Genomic DNA, 22,547 nt, shown 5'->3' on the forward strand with positions numbered 1-22,547 from the left:
CATATGTTGTGAAGAACGAGTGGAGACTCATAGGTACACTGATTCACCACTGCTAATATCCTAAGCCTTGTAAAAAAGAGAGCAACAGTGCTCTTTAGGACCAGCCTTACATATTACAGACAATTTTTTTCTTTTACTTTTCAAATGTTACTGTCAGGAGGAGATTCTCCTGATATGAGTAGGACATACGATATACGTGATCAAAAGAATGTGAAATATGTCATATGGAGATAATTATTACTGACCTTATCTCTCAGTTTCTACATGTTATATGCTCTTCCCAACTTAGTTTGGCACCAATATGTATTCCTAAGGGTTTGACACACTTAGCAACATTCTTTGGCAGTCCTAACATGAGCTTTTTGGTTCTGCTTGGATTACAAACGAGTTAATTGGCTGCAAATCAACTTAATGCAGAGTTAAGAGTTTCTTGCATAATCTTATCAAGAGCTGGGATGTCATGATGCAAAGTAAGTAAAGTTGTATATCAGCTTAGAAGCTAACAGACTGTGGTACACAATGGGGCAGATCACTGATAAGCCACAATGTAAAAGAAGGGGCCAAGGACAGAGCCCTGTGGAATACCTGAACCTTAAGATAGAGACAGTATTTCTAACTGAGACATAATGTCTTCTGTTCAGGGCAGGAAGAAATTACTACCAATGTAATCAAACAATGGAAACAACAGGTGGGAGTATCAACAATTTAGGAAAAAGCAGATTGCTACTCGCTGTAAAAAAGGCATGTCTAGCTGCAGACAGACCTGAGATGCTGGACTTGGTAGTTGTGTGGTGTGCACGAGGTGTGCTTGTCTCTTTTACTGATGAGGGCTGTGGCCACAAGCTTTATGTAAGAGTTTTTAATTGCACCTGTTGGCAACTTAACTTGCCTTCTTTATGGTAAGTAGGTATCTTTCTTTTCCTACATTGGTCATCTTAATACTAATGTAGACCTTTGAACACCATAATACTCCAGTTTTGTTAGAAATATGTTAAAAGGAATGCAATCGATGCTTTACTTAGATCATATATAAGGGGTGTTCAAAAAGAAACGAGCCAGAGGCATAATTACAGAAACCAGTACCCGTATGTTAGAAGTACTGACCCTGGCTGTTGAGACACTTGTCCCACTGTGACAGAAGGTGGTGAATGGCTGTCTCATAAAATTCCCGGAGCTGCAATGTTAACTAGTTCCAACCGTACAGCTGGACGTCGTCATCTGAAGTGAATAGTTTGCCCCTCGGAGCCTTTTTAAGGGCGCCAAAAATGGCTTAATCACAGGGAGAGATGTCTGGACTCTGTGGAGGGTGGCTAAGAACCTCCCATTTGAATTTCTGCAGAAGTGTCACGACTGTGTTGGCCATATGAGGCTTTGCATTGTCATGGGGCAGAATGACTCCACAGATGAGATTGCCTGGTCGTTTTGATTGATTGCTTGGTGAAGGGTGGTCAAGGTTACACACACACACACACACACACACACACACACACACACACACACACACACAGACAGACAGACAGACACACACACACACACACACACACACACACACACACACACACACACACACAGACTTGGACACACATGATCACAGTCTCTGGCTGCTGAATCCATCCTGGATTTTCCATTGTTTGATATTGTCTTTAAACTGTGTCATCCACCTCTTAACACTACTAGTGACCATTCAGACATCTCTGTAGGCATGAAGTCTGAGGTGGATTTCAACAGAGCACATTTTTCCCTCTTTAACAAGGAATTCAATAAGAACACGCTGTCAAAATGGAACACTGACATCGATCATCGAAGTGCTGCTTGTGGTTACATAAGAGATGCTATGTCACAATACGGGCATATGTGGAGTAAAGTCTGAAGATTACGATCCTGCAGTTCTTTTTCCTTACATTGTTTGAATTAGAATTGTAACAATGGGTTGCTCACAAATTTCAGTGTGACGCTCATACAATATTAGGATTGTAGAGACGAAACAAGCCGATTTAGTAGTAGTCGAATGCTATGATGACTGAGGTGTGATGGCAAGACATCAAATAATTAAGACTACTTTTGATGGCAGCTTGCACAGTGTCTGTGTCCTCAGTGGTACGTACATGCCCCTTGAAGCTGAAGCAGTGTGCCTAAAATTCCAAATTTCTGTTGTCACTTTGTGTCATAACAGACTTGGACCACAGAGCTACATCTCACAGGAGCACCAAAACTCTCACCAAACTCTCAACTGTTTTGGTACGACGCACTTACTGCAATAATCTCCGCTGTTCCAGTGTAGCCAAATATCCGTCACTGCTACACCTTTCCCCGCTTCTGCTGCTGCCGAAGGTTGCCGACACGAACTTCAAGTTTTGTCATTTGTCAGTGCTAGCCATCATCACAATCTTGTCTGACTCAAGGAAAATATAATGTGAACATTCTAACACCTGACTATTAAGTAAACATGATAACAACCTCTCTTTTTTCCTTAAAAGGCCATACTTTTGAAAGCTGAAGTTAACTAGTTTGCTAACCAGTTTGAAGACTGGCACTGAGGAGTAAAGGAGATACATTGGTCTGGAATTTGTAATGGACACACTGCAACCAGAGTGAAAGCTAAACAGGGAATGATGGATAGTTTGAAAGTGGGGTAATTTTCTTACATTTGTATCCAGTTTTAAAAATGATCCGTTGCTTGTATTTATGTGACTATCAACAACACAAGATAATCACACTCCTCTTCCTTCTTAATGCTTGATGAACAATACCCAGGAACAAAATGTTCTGCAGATGCATCAATCTATAACAAAGAAAAAATAAATAAACCAGCTCATCTCTGGCAAAAATTAACTTTAGCATTTTCATTAATACCACTGTATGGGAAGTAAATGAACACACTAATGAATCTATTTTGGCAAAGAAATACGAGTTAGAACATAAGACTGGAGAAGTAAGTTTTCAGAAACTCTGGTAATCAATTCACCACAACCACCAAATACCGTAGTATCAGATCCACACTCCCTGTTTCACTGCCAAATATTATGAATTGTTAAAATGCATGTAATACCAACCGATCCCCTCTTTTACATTATAAAATTAAATCATAGGATGTTTACTAAAATAGCAAATTATTCTAAAAATTTAACCATATTGTGATACTGCAGTGTGGCATCCCTGCTGGAGAACCCAAAAAGAAGAAAGAAATTGTCCAGACACAAGTGGCATGACAGATAAGATATGTTCGCAAAGAAGTTGTGAAAGCGAATGGCTTAAAATTTAGTGTCCTTGCATAGGGATGCCAGGAGATTAGGAAATGTTCCGAGGCATACAGATAGTAATTTTTCTTTTGCTCAATATTTGAATGGCATAGGAAATAAATCAATAGTATTGGTACAAAGTAACCTCTGCTGTGCCCTGTACAGTGGCTTGTGGAGAACATTTTCAGATGTAGATACAACACCATGATACTTACACTATCCTCCAATTCAGCCACTTCAAATGTCAATTCAGGCTCTTTCTTGATGTTGTCAGTACACACTGATGTTTGAAAATGCTCTTTGAGAACCTGAAGGAAAAAAAAAAAAAGAGTTAAAATGACATAAAAGTAGCTCATAAATCCAACAGAAGACTTAGTATTTTGAGTGCCAAAATGTGGCCGCTTTTAGACATCACAGAGAGAAGGGGAAGGACTGTGGTAAGCAACAAAATTTGAATTACTCTCAAGCCGACAAAAGGTTGTATGAATAGAAAAGGGAATATTCTCCAAAGAAGTTTCTCAGAGCAAAAGAACATTCCCTAAGAAAGTTTTCAATTTAGTATGAATAAAAAATTCTAAGCATACTCACTGATAAGGGAGTTCTTTCTCATTATAGCTCCTCCATCTTGAGGGGATTCTCTGAGTGTGTTCGTCTCACACCAAACACATGTGTAATCTTACTTTTCATTAAACTCCCTCAAACAGGCAAACTATTCAATTAACAGATCTGGAGGAGCTACACTATGTTTTGATTTAAGTTTAGGTGCTAATACAAAGTATTAAGACAATTATGGAAAGTTCACGAAAATGCCTTTTTTGACAATGTTACCAAATTTTTGACATGAAGGAAACATTTTTGTTATTGAAGTAAGGTGAACAAATTATGTGAATGAAGCCTTAACAATACATCACATTTTCATCTACTCCAAACTGGATTTCTGTCAGTTTTCTAACGTAAGATAATTTAGGTTAAATATGACACATAATGGTCCACTCATGCGTCAAGTACTTAAGTGGTCATCTGTGTAATTTCTTTATTAGAAACAGATTGCTATGTTTGTAATAAATCAGATATTAATTTTTCTGATTCTCCTACACAGTTTTAATGTAACAAAATATAAGATTTATGCTGTGACAAAACATGAAGAACATCTGAAAACAATAGTGACACAGTTGTCTGCCTTATACCTAATAAGTCTTGTCATACACCAATCTGAAAACCTTGGTTTGCTAAATAGTATATGAAGTTTTCACTTTTGCTTCATTTAAAAAGTTATCCCTTCTTCCTTCACAGTTCTTGGGAGGAAATTTTCTTGTTAAACCTGTATAAACTACAGTTTCTCTCATCAGTATTTCTTTGCACTATGTATATCTTTTTTTCAGCTGCCAACCAACATAATATCTGCCATTCTTACTAGGAAATCCAGTAGAACTTAACTGCAATGGAACTTTCTCAGTTCCAAGTATGCTGCAAAAAAATGGAGAGAGTTCTCTGACTGTGAGAAACTTCTTTGGTTTTATTCACTCAAAATCAGAGAATGCTTTTTGTGTTGAGCAAATTCCCCCCACCCTTTTACTCAAGTTGAGAACATTCTCAAGTGAAGTGTATTCTCATATGACCCATTGCTGTCATTAGAGACAAGGGACAGGCACCAGACAAAGATGAATAAGATTGGCCACAGATACTTGGATGGAAATATCCTGATATTTGACTGATGTGATTCTAAGAAACTGCAGAAGACCTGAATCTTCTATTGTCCCCCCCCCCCCCCTCCAGTATATCTCTCTCTCTCTCTCTCCCCCCCCCCCCCCCCCCTCCTCCTTTTATTATCCAGTTCTCACCACTCAAGTTTCATAATTTTTCGGAATTCTTCAGCACTTCATAACCAGTAAAGTATGTGATTCTTCAATTGAATTATGGTCAGTCAACATCTGCTCCTGTAAATGTTTTACTGTTTAAAATCAAGTTTTCATATTGACATGTCTCTCTTACCATTACACGGCTATCTGAAACCCTCTTGTGTCTCCAGGTCTGTTACACATATACAACCTTCTTCCACAACTCAGAACTGACCATTTGCAAAGGGAAAGATCTGATCAGTGCAGTCATAGCAACAATGTAGTCTCTAATGATGGTTAGTTTAAATAAAACTTTCTCAGTCTTGCAGTCACATCAACTGGCCAAAATGTCACAAGTTCCCTACCAAGGGCGCTGTCATTATTGTCAAGAGGACTGAATGCCGATTGATTCCCGGTATTTACTCACCCACTCTAGCTGCATTCTGTGATGTTCGCTTCCGTATCACCTTGTGGAGTATTCCCTGCATCTACTTCAATCTTGCCATTGCCAGAACTAAGTCGTAGTGAGTGTAGGCCAACACCTCTGTCAAGGCTGTTGCCCATAACTGTTTACAGTACAGATATATGATCTAGTGAAAAGTATTGTATGCTCTTTAAGGCTATTTGCAGATGATGCAGTTGTCTGTACCAAAGCAGCAACATCAGAAGATAGTAAGAATTTGCAGAATGACCTGCAGAGAAAGGTGTAGGCTCTGGCAGTTGACCCTGAACATAAATAAATGTAATGTATTGTGCATACGTAGAAAAAGAAATCCACTACTGTACAGCTACACTATTGATGACAAACAGCTGGAGAGAGCATCTGCCATAAAATATCTAGGCATAACTATTAAGAGTGACCCGAAGTGGAATGACCACATCAAACAGATAGTGGGAAAAGCAGATACCAGACTCAGATTCATCAAAAGAATCGTAAGGAAATGTAACTCATCCACAAAAGAAGTGGCTTATAAGGTGCTTGTTCACCCAATTCTTGAATATTGTTCATCTATCTGGGATCCCTATTGGGTAGGACCAATAGAGGAGATAAGTAATATCCAAGGTAGAGCGGCATGTTTTGTCATGGGATCGTTTAGCTGGTGAGAGTGCATTACAAAGATGCTAAACAAACTTCACTGGCAGACTTTACAAGAGAGGCGTTGTGCATCATGGAGAGATTTACTATTGAAATTTTGGGACAGCACTTTTCAGGAGGTGTCGGACAACATATTACTTCCCTCCACATACCTCTTGCGTATTGACCATGAGGAGAAAATTTGAGAAATTAGAACCAATACAGAAGATTACCGACAATCATTCTTCCCGCCCACTATTCGTGAATGGAACAGGGTTGGAGGGACGAGATAGTGGTACTGAAAGTATCCTCCACCACACACCATTAGTTGGATTGCAGTGTATGATGTAGATTATTTTAATAGCTTCTTTGATAATGCTATCCCTGAAAGCTGTTAGTGGATACTATGACAGAGGTGCCACCAATGTTTAATCAGTGACCATTACCCAGGGCATGCTGAACTATAGCAGTTTATTCAGTGGCCATTTCCCAGACTATACTCTGCCAAAGCAGGTTTCTGGGGTAGTGCAGCCATAGGCCTCTCTCGTGCTCCTCTGTGGAGTGTTCCACAGTGCACAGTGAGTGACACACTGAGTGGGGTGTGGGCAGAACAGAAAAAGGGGTAGTGTAGGGGTGATCGGAAGTAGTCAGTATAGCAAAAAGAAGTCTGCTTTCACTGCAGCTTAGGGTTTACAATTAAACCCTCTAGGAAGAATGGAGCTGCACTGCGTACCAGTCTCACAGCCAACACGGAGGAGCGGCATAAATTAGAATGTATTCAAAGGGAATGGTGATACGTCAGCACGAAAGTGGAATAATGCCGAGAGGTGGAGGCTGACACGAGCTACAGCTGTCTGCCTTGTACGAGATGCTGAATACGACAGAGCATAATTCACGAGTCTCCCTATGCTGGCACACCCAGGAAGTGGTCACAAAGTCTCTCTCCCATTCCTCCTGATTGCTTAGCCTTCATCCGTCCATTGTGCTAGTATTGGCACCACATGGACCAAAGTTTATGGGACAACATTCACATATTCAACCCAACATTCAGCTGAATTCCTACAGAGACAACATTAACATATGAAGGTGAATCAGAAAGCTTTTGTCCCCCTTTTTTTATGCTAAATTATGGATGTAAATGCAAACTCAACATATCCGTTCCAAGCAGAGGACCTCTGCTCTTTCTCAGACTGTCCTGTCCTTATCTGCCAGTAGCTCTGTCGCATGGAACACAACATGTCATTCTTAACGGTTCAAAATCTGCAGATGTAGAGGTAATTTCGGGAGTACCGCAGGGAAGCGTGATAGGACCTTTATTGTTTACAATATACGTAAATGACTTAGTTGACAACATCGGTAGCTCCGTGAGGCTATTTGCAGATGACACGGTTGTCTACAAGAAAGTAGCAACATCAGAAGACTCGTACGTACTCCAGGAGGACCTGCAGAGGATTAATGCATGGTGCGACAGCTGGCAGCTTTCCCTAAACGTAGATAAATGTAATATAATGCGCATACATAGGGGCAGAAATCCATTCCAGTACGATTATGCCATAGGTGGTAAATCATTGGAAGCGGTAACGACCGTAAAATACTTAGGAGTTACTATCCGGAGCGATCTGAAGTGGAATGATCACATAAAACAAATAGTGGGAAAAGCAGGCGCCAGGTTGAGATTCATAGGAAGAATTCTAAGAAAATGTGACTCATCGACGAAAGAAGTAGCTTACAAAACGCTTGTTCGTCCGATTCTTGAGTATTGCTCATCAGTATGGGACCCTTACCAGGTTGGATTAATAGAAGAGATAGACATGATCCAGCGAAAAGCAGCGCGATTCGTCATGGGGACATTTAGTCAGCGCGAGAGCGTTATGGAGATGCTGAACAAGCTCCAGTGGCGGACACTTCAAGAAAGGCGTTACGCAATACGGAGAGGTTTATTATCGAAATTACGAGAGAGCACATTCCGGGAAGAGATGGGCAACATATTACTACCGCCCACATATATCTCGCGTAATGATCACAACGGAAAGATCCGAGAAATTAGAGCAAATACGGAGACTTACAAGCAGTCGTTCTTCCCACGCACAATTCGTGAATGGAACAGGGAAGGGGGGATCAGATAGTGGTACAATAAGTACCCTCCGCCACACACCGTAAGGTGGCTCGCGGAGTATAGACGTAGATGTAGATGGTGCTGTTGTCAGTTGTTGAAGATGGCTGTTGTGCTTCACACATGCATGGTGTACAAAGCAGCAAAGTGTGATACATTTTCTATGGAGCAAAGGACAAATGTCCATTGATATCCAAAGCAGAATGCAGCCCTTTTATGGGGAAAAGTACCTCGCTTTGAGAAGTGTGAGGTGGTGCTGTTGCAAGTTTGGAAAAGTGTGAAGACTTGCACGACAATGAGTTTTCAGGTAAGTTGCATTCCTCAACGACTGACAATAACATTTCCTGCACAGATGCAGTGGTGAAGTATCTGCGTGCACACCTCAAAGACATTTTACAGGAGTTTGGCATTTGGTACGGATCCTTAAGTACCAGAAGGTTTCATGTCAGAGGGTGTGTAAGCAGTTGGATGACAATGAAAGGCAAGCAAATGATTGCTTTACTGAACCATCTGCAAAGGCATGCCAAGTAGGGTGGCAGTAGTTTGAACCACGTTGTTACCAATAATGTAGATACTGCAAATCACACTGGAATCCAAGCAGTAGAGCATGGTGGGGAAATCTGACATGCTCCAGTCATTTCTCTGGGAGAACCTGGACTGCCCATTACACAGTCCGGACCTCACCCCTAGTGATTTCCATGTTTTCGGCCCCCTGAAGACATCCTGGCAGGACAGTGATTCATATTCAATGATGAAGCTAAGACAACTGTCCAATGGTGGTTTCACAGTCAGCTGGATGAATTCTACCACAGGGACTCCTCAAATTTAGCACTGTGTTGGGACAAATATCTGAATCTGTGTGGGCACTCTGTGGAAAAATAGTGTAGACTGATATGTGTATTGGGAATTACCTGTACATACCTTATTTTGGCTAAAAACAATAGGAGCAAATACTTTCTCCTGATTTGCCTTCATATTTGACACACAGTTCACTGCTGCTGCATTTGTGGTTCTTGGTGTCTGAATAATTATACTTTGTCGTTGCAAAGTAAATAAAAGAAAACTTTTAAAAGAAGATGGTAAGCTATAACATTAAACACATTACAAAATAAGTAAGTTTTAAATATGGTATAACTCACCAATAACTATAATTAAAATGTATCAGTTATTAGGCTGTTTGAACACAGTTTGGTAAGTTTTGTTGTATGCCAACCACAGATTTTGTACAGCTTCTTCAAATGACTGAACCCAAAATAAATAAAAAAATATATACTTTCTGGAGGGAAGCTATACCTGCAAAAGTTCATCCGACAGAGAATCTTCAATTTCTTGCTGAAGTAGTCAGATTCATAAGCCTACTCTTCCTTTCTGCTGTACACTTGTCATCCTTAAGACCATAGACAAACCATATACTTCAATATACTTCATCAGTTGATGCCCCTAAACCAACCGAGTCTTTTGTCTTGTTATAAGTTCACAGTAAAAACTTTTTTAGTTAATTACCATGCAACCCATGCTGAATTTTTGCTGGATGCACTGTCATGCATCTGCAGTGATATTGATATTTTTTCCATTCCTCATGGCACAGGCCTCCACAAATATATTAATGCTAATAAAGTTTGAAAAATTCAAGAAATTGCCCATTATTCCTCTGTTTGCGTGAAACGGTAATTTTGAAAATGTACTTGAAAGTACAAGCAGCAAAAAAACTCAGATTTCAAAACTGCATCCAAAACACGCAATGTTGGTGCCAGTGTGTGTGTGTGGTCATCATATTGATATGGCTCAAGAGCTCTCTGATGTTTGGTCAAAGCACGACAAGTGACTAGGCCAATGTTGATTCCAATGGCATTTCATCGATCCACACACTGGACCAAAACTGTTGGCGCCACCACTGATCCCCGTGTGCAGATCCATTCTTACCGAAACAACAGGTGGGCTATACTGTGCCTTCATATGGGCTCTGGACCCCTTGGGCGTGCAGCTACCATTACATACATACTCTGCAAGCCATTGCATGGTGCACTGTACCACAATTAGTCATTTCCCGTCCTGTTGCATTCACAAAGAGAGCAAGGGAAAAATGACTGTCTATATGCACCCACACTAGCCCTAATTTCTCTTATCTTTGTGGTTCTTACACGAGATGTACATTGGCGGCAGTAGAATTGTTCTGCAGTCAGCTTCACATACTAGTCTCCTAAATTTTCTCAACAGTGTTTCTCAAAAACTGTGTCACCTTACCTCCAGGGCTTCACATTCGAGTTCACGAGCACCTCTATAATATTTGCACATTAACAAATCAAGCAGAGGACCTTTCAATTGATTCGTTGTCTTACTTTAAGCTGACCTAATGCAGATCCTAAATACTCTAGCAGTACTCAGGAATGTGTGGTGTGGCACCAGTGTTCTATTTCTGGTCTTCTTCACAGATGAATCACACTTTCCTATACTTCTCCCAATAAACCAAAGTTTGTTATTACAAACCTTACACGCTCATTCCATTTCGTGTCACTTCAATTCACAACATTACACCTCGATATTTAAATGAGTTGACTGTTCACGCAGCACACTACTAATGCTGTATTCAAACATTATAGTTTTGTTTTTCCTACTCATCCACATAAACTTACATTTTTCTATATTTAGAGCTAGCAGCCATTCATCACCAAAACTAGAAATTTTGTCTAAGTCATTTAGCAACCTCCTCCAGCCACTCAACGACGACACCTTCCTGTACACCACAGCATCGTCAGCAAACAACTGCAGATTGCTCCCCACCGTCAGTCAGATCCTTTATGTACAGAGAATAGTAGTGGTCCACTACACTTCACTGGGCCACTCCTGACGAAACCTTGCCTCTGACGAACACTCAGTGCAAGGACTGGGTTCTATTACTTAAAACGTCTTTGAGCCACTCACACTTCTGTGAATGTGATCTGTGTGCTCAGACCACTGTCCAATGCGAAACAGTGTCAAATGCTGTTTTGATATCCAGGAATATGGGATCTGCCTATTGACCTTCATCCACAGTTCACAGTCTACCATGTGAGGTAAGGTGAGCCGAGTTTCACACAAGCAATACTTTCCGATACTGTGCTGATTTGTGGACAGGAGCTTTTCTGTTTAAGGGAGATCTATCATATTCGAACTGAGAATATGATCAAGAATTCTGCAGCAAACCTATGTTAAGATATACAGGGCTCACCTGCATTTTTCTCCAGTTCCTCGAGACTTTCCACGGCGTGAGAGATTCATAATAAATGTGAGCTACGTAAGGGATCAGTGACATAGAGTAATCTTTGTAAAACCACACTGGAATTCCATCTGGACCAGGCAACTTATTTTCTTTCATCTCTTTCAGTTGCCTCTCTACACCAGGGGTGCCTATTAGTATGTTATTTTTATGGGGGCCTGTAATAATGGTCTGTTTGTAATGTGCTCCAGTGTCTTCTATTTCCACACCAGAGCAGTGGGTGTAGAAAGTAAAATTGTAACACCAGATGGAATGATATTCAAATATATTAATTCATAAGAGTTGATGTTGACGGGAATGACTACGAGGGTTGTACAACGGTTTTCCCAACTTGAAATAGATCACCTAAACTTACACAAGTAACTCAAGCAGGAAATGCAACTAGACCAATAACGATAAGCAGGAAAACACTTGCGCGTTCATCCACAACAGTGGAAAGGGAAGAGCATGTTTTAGGAGGAAAGAAAGTAAAAATTTAACATCCCATCAAAAGACGACATCATTAGAGGTGGAGTTCAGGCTCAAACTGAGAAGTGTTGTGCCTTTTCAAAGGAAACACCCCAGCAATTGCCGTAAGAGGTTTAGGCATACCACAGGAAATCTAAATCTGGATTTCTGGGCAGAGATTTGAACCACCATCCTCCCAGATCTAAGTCCAGTGCCTCACTGTTGCTTTAGCCACTTTGGCAAGCTAGCAAGAGGTCCATCTAAACGTGTTCTGTGTCACTTCTTACAAAGATGCGTACAGCCCGTTCATCTTTGACAACAACAAACTGCCTTCAGGAGGACTCTAATGTTTTCATATTCCGACAAAACTTTGCTCCACAGTGCTAGTAAGACGGTGTCTGACAATTTCACACTGCCTCAGTGTCAAATAGGATGCCCAAGAGACCAAGACACTGGCCTACATTCTTTGTCTCCAAGATATTCAGACAAGACACCATATGACTTTTCCTTGCAGGGATGTGTGTAGGAAACTGGCAGCTGATCAAAGATGTTTATGGCTGAATACCTCACTCATGCTAAGCCAGAGTGATGGGTAATGCAAATCATTTCTCCTTCCAGTGTTACACTTATGAATGTTACTGATGATTTCAAACTTGTGACTGATTGTAGACAGCAAAATTCATCAGAGAGTAAATGCACTGCAAGGCTGCCTACAAGAGGTTACAGAGTGGACAGCATACATCACCCTTACAAGGCACTTCTGTGCAACAAACGTTTTTCACTTCAATAGCAAGATAGTCCAGAATGCGATGCAATAAGAGATTAGTCAGTGAAAATGGGAAGAACAATTCAACTTTTTGACATTTTCGTCCCCAAAATCTGACATTATCTGTAATGCAAATAGGTACGGTTAAGCAGTTTAAGACACTCTGTAGCATATGACAGGTTCTTAGTAATATACACACCTAAGAATTTTGAACATTTTGTTTTGTTTATTAATTTACCTACAATTTCCAGTGGTATGGTCAGGCCTTGTGCAGTATAGAAAACCATGTATTGTGTTTTACCTAACTTCAGTTCATTTTAAAGAAAGTGTGCAATGTTTTTAACTATATTCTATGTTCTAAATGTTTTCTGTGCAGCAATGGTGTGACATAGTTCTTGAAATAACATAACAAAAACTTTAGGGCTTCACAGGTATTTTGCAATTTGCCCATATTTATAGCATATTCCAATTAGTAAATATAAACTGTTAAAATTCATTTCAAAACTACCTGCCCTATCTTTGGCCATCTACTCTCTCTCACACCTCCCCTTTCATCCTTACAACATATCTGTTCCTTTCAACCTGTAGTTCAAGTCAGCTTCCCTCATTTCCAACACCCCACAATCAATCACCCTCTTTCATTTCTGAGGAAAAAAAAAAAAAAAAAAAAAACAAACACCACACACAAATGAGAGTGATCCCAAAAGTGAGGTTTGTAATATTATTCTTGATTTTTTAAAATAAATGTTTATTTACAATAGATTGTACATAGTTTTCAAGCTTCAACATTGCCATTTCGATCTACGGACTTTTGTAAATGCTGTAGCAGTTTTTGTGTGCCCATGTTATAAATTCCCTCCACCATACTGCTGAAGTATCGGACCTCATCTGTCACCTCGTCTGCCACTGAAGTGCCTTCCAGCCAAATGTTCTTTCAATTTGGGAAACGAGTGGTAGTCACTGGGTGCCAAATCTGAACTATAGGGTGGGTGAGTGGTGATGTTGCATCAAAACTGTTGCAGAAGATACACAGTTTGACAGGTGATGTGGGGTCGAGTACTGTCGCGGAGAAGGCTTACGCCTTTGCTCAACATTCCTCTTCCTCGGTTCTGAATCGCTTAGTTCTTTTTTTCAATGTCGGACAATACCTGTCAGCATTTGTTGTTGTCCCAGGAACTGTGAAGCTGAACAGCACTATTCGCTTTCAATCCCAAAACACAGTTGCCATGACTTTACCCACAGACTGTGTTGTTCTGAATTGTCACGGCTCGGGTGAATCGGATGTTGCCACTCGTGTGACTTATTTGCTCTCAGGTGTGAAGTGGTAGGCCTAGCTTTCATGACCTGTTGCTACTGAATCCAAAAGGTCATCCTTTTCATCTGCATAGCACTGAAGAAACTGCCATTTGTGGTCTCCTGTCAGCATTCTCAGGACCCAACTTGCACACACCTTCTGGAATTTCAACACTTCAGTCAAAGTCCAGTGAACAGTGCTTCGAGAAACTTGGGAACAACAGTGCAGAGCACGTCGAGAGTAATCTGGTGATCTCTAAGCACGATTTGCTCAACGTTTGTCAATGTCTCTTAGAGAATTATATCTAAAAACAAAGATGATGTGACTTACCAAACAAAAGCACTGGCAGGTCGATAGACACACAAACAAACACAAACATACACACAAAATTCAAGCTTTCGCAACAAACGGTTGCTTCATCAGGAAAGAGGGAAGGAGAGGGAAAGACGAAAGGACGTGGGTTTTAAGGGAGAGGGTAAGGAGTCATTCCGATCCCGGGAGCGGAAAGACTTACCTTAGGGGGAAAAAAAGGATGGGTATACTCTCGCACACACACGCATATATCCATCCACACATATACAGACACAAGCAGACATTTCTAAAGGCAAAGAGTTTGGGCAGAGATGTCAGTCGAGGCGGAAGTAAAGAGGCAAAGATGTTGAAAGACAGATGAGGTATGAGCGGCGGCAACTTGAAATTAGCGGTGGTTGAGGCCTGGCGGATAATGAGAAGAGAGGATATACTGAAGGGCAAGTTCCCATCTCCGGAGTTCTGACAGGTTGGTGTTAGTGGGAAGTATCCAGATAACCCGGACGGTGTAACACTGTGCTGAGATGTGCTGGCCGTGCACCGAGGCATGTTTAGCCACAGGGTGATCCTCATTACCAACAAACACTGTCTGCCTGTGTCCATTCATGCAAACGGACAGTTCGTTGCTGGTCATTCCCACATAGAAAGCGTCACAGTGTAGGCAGGTCAGTTGGTAAATCACATGGGTGCTTTCACACGTGGCTCTGCCTTTGATCGTGTACACCTTCTGGGTTACAGGACTGGAGTAGGTGGTGGTGGGAGGGTGCACGGGACAGGTTTTACACCGGGGGCGGTTACAAGGGTAGGAGCCAGAGGGTAGGGAAGGTGGTTTGGGGATTTCATGGGGAAGAACTATGAGGTTACGAAGGTTAGGTGGACGGCAGAAAGACACTCTTGGTGGAATGGGGAGGATTTCATGAAGGATCGATCTCATTTCAGGCCAGGATTTGAGGAAGTCGTATCCCCGCTGGAGAGCCACATTCAGAGTCTGATCCAGTCCCGGAAAGTATCCTGTCACAAGTGGGGCACTTTTGGGGTTCTTCTGTGGGAGGTTCTGGGTTTGAGGGGATGAGGAAGTGGCTCTCGTTATTTGCTTCTGTACCAGGTCGGGAGGGTAGTTGTGGGATGCGAAAGCTGTTTTCAGGTTGTTGGTGTAATGGTTTAGGGATTCTGGACTGGAGCAGATTCATTTGCTACGAAGACCTGGGCTGTATGGAAGGGACCGTTTGATGTGGAATGGGTGGCAGCTGTCATAATGGAGGTACTGTTGCTTGTTGGTGGGTTTGATGTGGACGGACGTGTGAAGCTGGCCATTGGACAGATGGAGGTCAACGCCAAGGAAAGTGGCGTGGGATTTGGAGTAGGACCAGGTGAATCTGATGGAACCAAAGGAGTTGAGGTTGGAGAGGAAATTCTGGAGTTCTTCTTCACTGTGAGTCCAGATCATGAAGATGTCATCAATAAATCTGTACCAAACTTTGGGTTTGCAGGCCTGGGTAACCAAGAACGGTTCCTCTAAGTGACCCATGAATAGGTTGGCGTACGAGGGGGCCATCCTGGTACCCATGGCCGTTCCCTTTAATTGTTGGTATGTCTGGCCTTCAAAAGTGAAGAAGTTGTGGGTCAGGATGAAGCTGGCTAAGGTAATGAGGAAAGAGGTTTTAGGTAGGGTGGCAGGTGATCGGCGTGAAAGGGAGTGCTCCATCACAGCGAGGCCCTGGATGTGCGGAATATTTGTGTATAAGGAAGTGGCATCAGTGCTTACAAGGATGGTTTCCGGGGTAACAGATCGGGTCCAGGCGTTCGAGAAAGTGGTTGGTGTCTTTGATGAAGGATGGGAGACTGCATGTAATGGGTTGAAGGTGTTGATCTACGTAGGCAGAGATATGTTCTGTGGGGGCTTGGTAACCAACTACAATGGGGCGGCCGGGATGATTGGGTTTGTGAATTTTAGGAAGAAGGTAGAAGGTAGCGGTGCAGGGTGTCGGTGGGGTCAGGAGGTTGATGGAGTCAGGTGAAAGGTTTTGTAGGGGGCTAAGGTTCTGAGGATTCCTTGAAGCTCCGCCTGGACATCAGGAATGGGATTACCTTGGCAAACTTTGTATGTGGTGTTGTCTGAAAGCTGACGCAGTCCCTCAGCCACATACTCTCGACCATCAAGTACCACTGTCGTGGAACCCTTGTCCGCCGGAAGAATGACGATGGAACGGTCAGCCTTCAGATCACGGATAGCTTGGGCTTCAGCAGTGGTGATGTTGGGAGTAGGATTAAGATTTTTAAAGAAGGATTGAGAGGCAAGGCTGGAAGTCAGAAATTCCTGGAAGGTTTGGAGGGAGTGATTTTGAGGAAGAGGAGGTGGGTCCCGCTGTGACGGAGGACAGAACTGTTCCAGGCAGGATTCAATTTGGATAGTGTCTTGGTGAGTTGGATCATTAGGAGTAGGATTAGGATCATTTTTCTTCGTGGCAAAGTGGTATTTCCAGCAGAGAGTACGACAGTAAATCTTTGACGAGGGCAGTTTGGTTAAATCTGGGAGTGGGGCTGAAGGTGAGGCCTTTGGATAGGACAGAGGTTTCGGATTGGGAGAGAGGTTTGGAGGAAAGGTTAACTACTGAATTAGGGTGTTGTGGTTCCAGATTGTCTTGATTGGAATTTTGAGGTTTTGGAGGGAGTGGAGCTGGAAGTGGGAGATTGAGTAGATGGGAGAGACTGGGTTTGTCTGCAATGAGAGGAGGTTGAGGTTTGCTGGAAAGGTTGTGAAGAGTGAGTGAGTTGCCTTTCCGGAGGTGGGAAACCAGGAGATTGGATAGTTTTTTTAAGGTGGAGGGTGGCATGCTGTTCTAATTTGCGGTTGGCCTGTAGGAGGATGCTCTGAACAGCCGGTGTGGATGTGGGAGAGGAAGGATTGAGGACTTTGATTAGGGATAGGAGTTGATGGGTGTGTTCATTGGCTGAGTCGATGTGTAGGTGAAGGATTAGGCGGGTGAGGGCTATGGATTGTGCGGTTTGGAACTGGTATAGGGACTGATGGAAAGAAGGATTACAGCCAGAGATGGGAACTTTAAGTGTGAGGCCTTTGGGGGTAATGCCAAATGTCAGACAAGCCTGAGTAAATAAAATATGGGAGTGTAATGTGGCTAGGGCGAAGGCATGTTTGCGGAGGGAATGTAAATAAAACTTAATGGGGTCGTTGTGGGGGTGTTGTGAGGGTGACATGGTATTAGAAGGTGGAAAGTGTAACATGAGGCTGAAATGAAAATGAAAATATTTGGGGAAAGATAAAGGTGAACTAGAAAGCAACTGGAGATCTGGTGTGAAAAAAAAGGCGAAAAAGTGTTGGTTAGAGCTGGGCTATGTTGATCCTGTGGTGAACTTGGGTTGGTAGACAACGATGTGCATAAAGGTTGGGTGATTGTGTTGCCACCAAAACATGTTAAAGGGTGGAGAAATTCGGGAAAATTTCGAAAAAACTACGTGTAAATGTATTAACAGGAGTGGTTTTGTGGTGGCAGATTGTGAAAATGAGACTAACAATTGTCTGACGAAGAAATAATGACGTTAAAACCTGTGGGAAGCAGCTAAAAATGATCAGTGATGTGAGAAAAACGGAAATGGAAATAAAGCAAAAGTTATTAGAACTAGCTGAAATGGTTTTTTAATAGGTGAAAGGAACTGTTTGTGAACTAGAAACGGTGGATTTTATAGCAGCGGTAGTGTTGAAAGCGGGGAAAAATTCTTAGAGAATTTGTAGTCTCCCACTTCTTACCTCACCATGAATTTCAGTACAAAACCTCCGAACTCTCTACACCACTCGCAGACATTTTTGACATTCATCCACAACTCTCCATACACTTCCATCAACTGTTGATTAACCAATTGGTTTAATGTCCTGTTCACTCAAAAACAGAATAACTGCACGAACTTTGCACCTGGCGGTGGTGAGTAACGGCCCACTACCTGTGACTGCCGAGCTGAGACAAAGTACCTGCAGATGTGAGGTGGCTTCTGTACAGTGTGGAGAGAGCAAGGAAAAATCGGTGTGGCAAACAGCCACCCAAACAATTTTCCTGAGGCCCTGCACTTTGGAGACCTCATTTTTGGGATTATGCTCTTAACTTCTGGAAACTAGAAAAACCTTTTCCTAGTTGTAACAGTTTCTTTCTGCCTAGTTGTAATTCTACAATATAAATACCTACTTACACCATTCTCAATCACATCCACACCCAGATCCAGCTCAGGATCTTCCTTGATACGGGCACTGCATTCTGCAGTTATTGGTGGACCTCCTGTAAACTGAAAAAAAGGAAAACAATAACTCATCGTCAGTTAAGATGGTTCCATACATTTACATTTACCCTTGGCTTTTCTAACAGTCACAATTTGCCACAGGTGTATGGTACTTCTTGAGTTACGTGCTGGTGCATTTAGCCCAAACATGGGCTGCACAGGTAATGTTTAATGCTCTGCCCAACAACTACAGAAAGCATAACTTGCAAAAAAATATGATGTTTATTGTTAGTTCCAGCTGAGCCTGAACAAAAATCTGTCCTTCCAGAAAGGACCAGGTATGCCTGCTGTGGTGTGCAAGGTTGTACTACTGTCTTGACACAACAGGTGAAATTGAAAATTCTTCAGGTTTCACTGTAAACAGCGATGGCTATCCTCAAACTGAAAATTGTAGCATACTAATCACATTAGACATTGTTTAAGGAGGCAATCACTCAGAAGAGAGAGAGAGAGAGAGAGAGAGAGAGAGAGAGAGAGAGAGAGAGAGAGACCTCATGCACGCTTTAGAGAACTTTACATAATACCAAACTAAAAAAAAAAAAAAAAAAATACTATATTTTCCTTTAATATTATTATTAATATTATTAATTTAGTAATATGATGTAGGTCACTCACTCATTCACACTCTCTCATGTCTTTTAAGCAATTGCCTCAATATTTCTGTGGCTTAATGCAAAAGCAACCAACATCAATTTTTCACGAATTTTAAATACGTTACCTAATCAGCTAAGAAAGTTACCATGTCCAATATGGAAGAATAACCAAAGTCTAACTTTAAAGGCAATGATGGAATGCGATTTCTGGAAAGTCAATGTCATTTCATGAACATGGAAGTACTTCATGCAACAATAACAGATGAATATATTGGCGCAGGGTCTTCCTCATTTTTCACTGCTACAACAGCCGATGTCAACTTTGGTTAATGACATTATAACTGACTCATATGTGTTTATTCTTTGACTTCGACTTTTTATTGTTTGATCTCTGACTGATATAATAATAATGGTGAATGTTTGTAACCATGTTTTTATTGAGAGGTTAGCAGACATTCTTTAGGAAACAATGTCCAGTTTTTCCTATGAAGAAAATTATGTGTTATGAGTTAGATTAATTTAATCTCAAAATATGAGAGTTAGTTTGATTAAGTTTTACTAGATTCTGGTTTGAAAGTGACTTCAGACAAAGGTGTTGATTTTTCTAGTGATGGTTTTTATGAACACTCCAAACATTAAACTATTTCTGCAGACTTGCCTGCACCCTCTATGTCTGAAACTGATGCAACTAATCTAACAAAAGAAAAGGAATTAATCCCCGTGTCCAATGCAAAATATTTGCATGACATAACTGCATCTGAAACTGCCAGTTCTATGGTTAATTTTTTTCAGACATTGCGTCTGAAAACATCCCAACAGCATGTTCCAATTCTTTTGATTTTGCCATTTTAACATGCAACAATAAACTATAAGAAAATAATGGCAATCATGAGATACAATGCCAGCTGACAGAACAGCAGGACAAAATTTTCCAAAGAACAAGCACACAAGAAAGACAACATCTTATCCAGCAAAATGCGTTTGTAATACTTTTCTAAAACCAGGCAGGATACAAGGGAAACAATACATTTTGACAACAGGAGTACAACAGCCAGTTAAGGGAGAAACCAACTGTGTAAATGTTGATGAAAATGCTTTGATACCAGAGAAGGAAAGTTGCTACTCACCATATAATGGAGATGCTGAGTTGTGATAGGCACGATTAAAAGATTCACACAATTGTGGCTTTCAGCCATAAAGGCCTTTGCCAGCAGTAGACACACATACACACATGCACACACAGACTCATGCAAACACAACTTGCACACACGTCTGCAGTCTCAGAGAACTGAAACCACACTGCGAGCAGCAGCACCAGTGCATGATGGGAATGGCGACTGGGTGGGGGTAAGGAGGAGGCTGGGGCGTGGAGGGGGAGGGATAGTATGGTGGGGGTGGCGGACAGTGAAGTGTTGCAGTTTAGACGGAGGGCAGGAGAGAAGGTGTGGAGGCGGGAGGCGTGACAACCAACCAGCTGTCTGTCCGCATGAACGGCCACCGACAAACTGTCACCAAAAAACAAGTGGACCACCCTGTTGCTGAACATGCTGCCAAACATGATATCCGTCATCTCATCTCAATGACTGCTTCACAGCCTGTGCCATATGGATCCTTCCCACCAACACCAGTTTTTCTGAATTGCACAGGTGGAAATTTTCCCTGCAATACATCCTACGTTCCCGTAACCCTCCTGGCCTCCACCTTCGTTAGTTGCTGTCCTCACCCATGTAGCCCCCTCCCTGTTCCCATTCCAGCATTACACAGCCACCATTTCAGCTCCACACGCTTTCTTTTTATTTATCTCCTTTCCATTACTTACCCCTCCGCACCTTCTCTCCTGCCCTCCGTCTAAACTGCAACACTTGACTGTCCACCACTCCCACCATACTATCCCTCCCCCTCCCCGCCACAGCCTTCTCCTTACCCCCACCCAGTCAACACTCCCATCATGCACTGGTGCTGCTGCTCGCAGTGTGGTTTCAGTTCTCTGAGACTGCAGACGTGTGTGCAAATTGTGTTTACGTGAGTCTATGTGTGCGTGTGTGTATGTGTGTCCACTTCTGATGAAGGCCTTTATGGCCAAAAGCTATAATTGTGTGAATCTTTTTGTTGTGCCTATCGCGGCTCAGCATCTCTGCCATATAGTGAGTAGCAACTTTCCTTCTCTGGTATTGTTACATTCCATCCGGGATTTTCCATTGTTTGAAAATGATTTGAGAAATTTAATGAACAAGAACGGGATTATACTTTCATCAAATTTTACAAACTACTGGATGAGGCGCAAAATCAACAAATATTATGCACTATACAGGAAAACCCTAAGAAAACTGTTTGCTTAAGAGAAAAGGATACAGTACGTCATAGCAGCAGATGCCAATTTTCAAGAAAATACGCTTCTTGTAAAAACCTGGCATGGAAACAATCAAGGCATGCCAGACAACATACCAGGTGGTTATAATTAAAGTGCAGCTACTCACCGAGGTCCGTGTGCAAATCTGGCATTATGCAGCATCTTGTCAACATCTGCAGTGTTCATATTGAACAAATTGTTTAAGCAGTGCTTAAGAATGAAATCAACATTACGCCTTTCTCTCTTGTTTGACCTGTTCCGCATATGTGCCAGTCCTAATGCATTATACAGGGTGCTTCAGAAGTGATGTTCAGTATTCAGGGATATGACAGGAAAGATCGTTCAAACCAAAAATGTCAAGTAAACGAGCACTCTAAAACGCATACCTTGAGAGCTACGAGCAATTCTCGATCTTCGACACTGTGAAACAAATTTCTTCCACTGCAAGGTCTTTGCTGTCCGTATGTTGGGAAGTGGTAACATGGACCAAAACAAGAAAAAATGTCCAGTAAACATATGCTCTAAAATGCGTACCGTCAAACGGGGTGATTTCGGACACCGGGGCGAATTCGGAGAGTATGGCTTATTTGCTTTTTGCCAATGCATAGAAACAAAGAGTTACTTATTTTAACACCTGTGCGACAGTTATTTTAAACACAAGATTGCATTTTTAGTCGAATTAAGTCGGGTGATGCTGAGGGAATTAGATTAGGAAATGAGACACTTAAAGTAGTAAAGGAGTTTTGCTATTTGGGGAGCAAAATAACTGATGATGGTCGAAGTAGAGAGGATATAAAATGTAGACTGGCAATGGCAAGGAAAGCGTTTCTGAAGAAGAGGAATTTGTTAACATTGAGTATAGATTTAAGTGTCAGGAAGTCGTTTCTGAAAGTATTTGTATGGAGTGTAGCCACGTATGGAAGTGAAACGTGGATGATAAATAGTTCGGACACGAAGAGAATAGAAGCTTTCGAAATGTG

The 22,547-nt window shown here is 41.8% G+C and overlaps 1 protein-coding gene across 3 annotated transcripts in view; it reads right to left on the bottom strand.

Annotated features, from left to right (window-relative positions):
* Nucleotides 1–1,544: 1,544 nt before the first annotated feature.
* Nucleotides 1,545–22,547, bottom strand: part of LOC124553687 (THAP domain-containing protein 2-like) — a 47,380-nt gene continuing 26,377 nt past the window's right edge. For 2 of the 3 annotated variants that reach the window (XM_047127585.1, XM_047127587.1), the window contains 3 exons: nucleotides 18,538–18,630; nucleotides 3,455–3,547; nucleotides 1,545–2,782 (listed from right to left, as the gene is read on the bottom strand). In XM_047127585.1, coding sequence (XP_046983541.1) covers nucleotides 2,684–2,782; nucleotides 3,455–3,547; nucleotides 18,538–18,630 — 285 coding nt within the window. In that variant the 3' untranslated portion in view covers nucleotides 1,545–2,683. The remainder of the gene's footprint in view (nucleotides 2,783–3,454; nucleotides 3,548–18,537; nucleotides 18,631–22,547) is intronic. The other variant, XM_047127586.1, reaches the window with a different exon arrangement.

Source organism: Schistocerca americana, chromosome 11 (genome assembly GCF_021461395.2).
Source record: "Schistocerca americana isolate TAMUIC-IGC-003095 chromosome 11, iqSchAmer2.1, whole genome shotgun sequence".
In the NCBI taxonomy this organism is placed as follows: domain Eukaryota; kingdom Metazoa; phylum Arthropoda; class Insecta; order Orthoptera; family Acrididae; genus Schistocerca; species Schistocerca americana.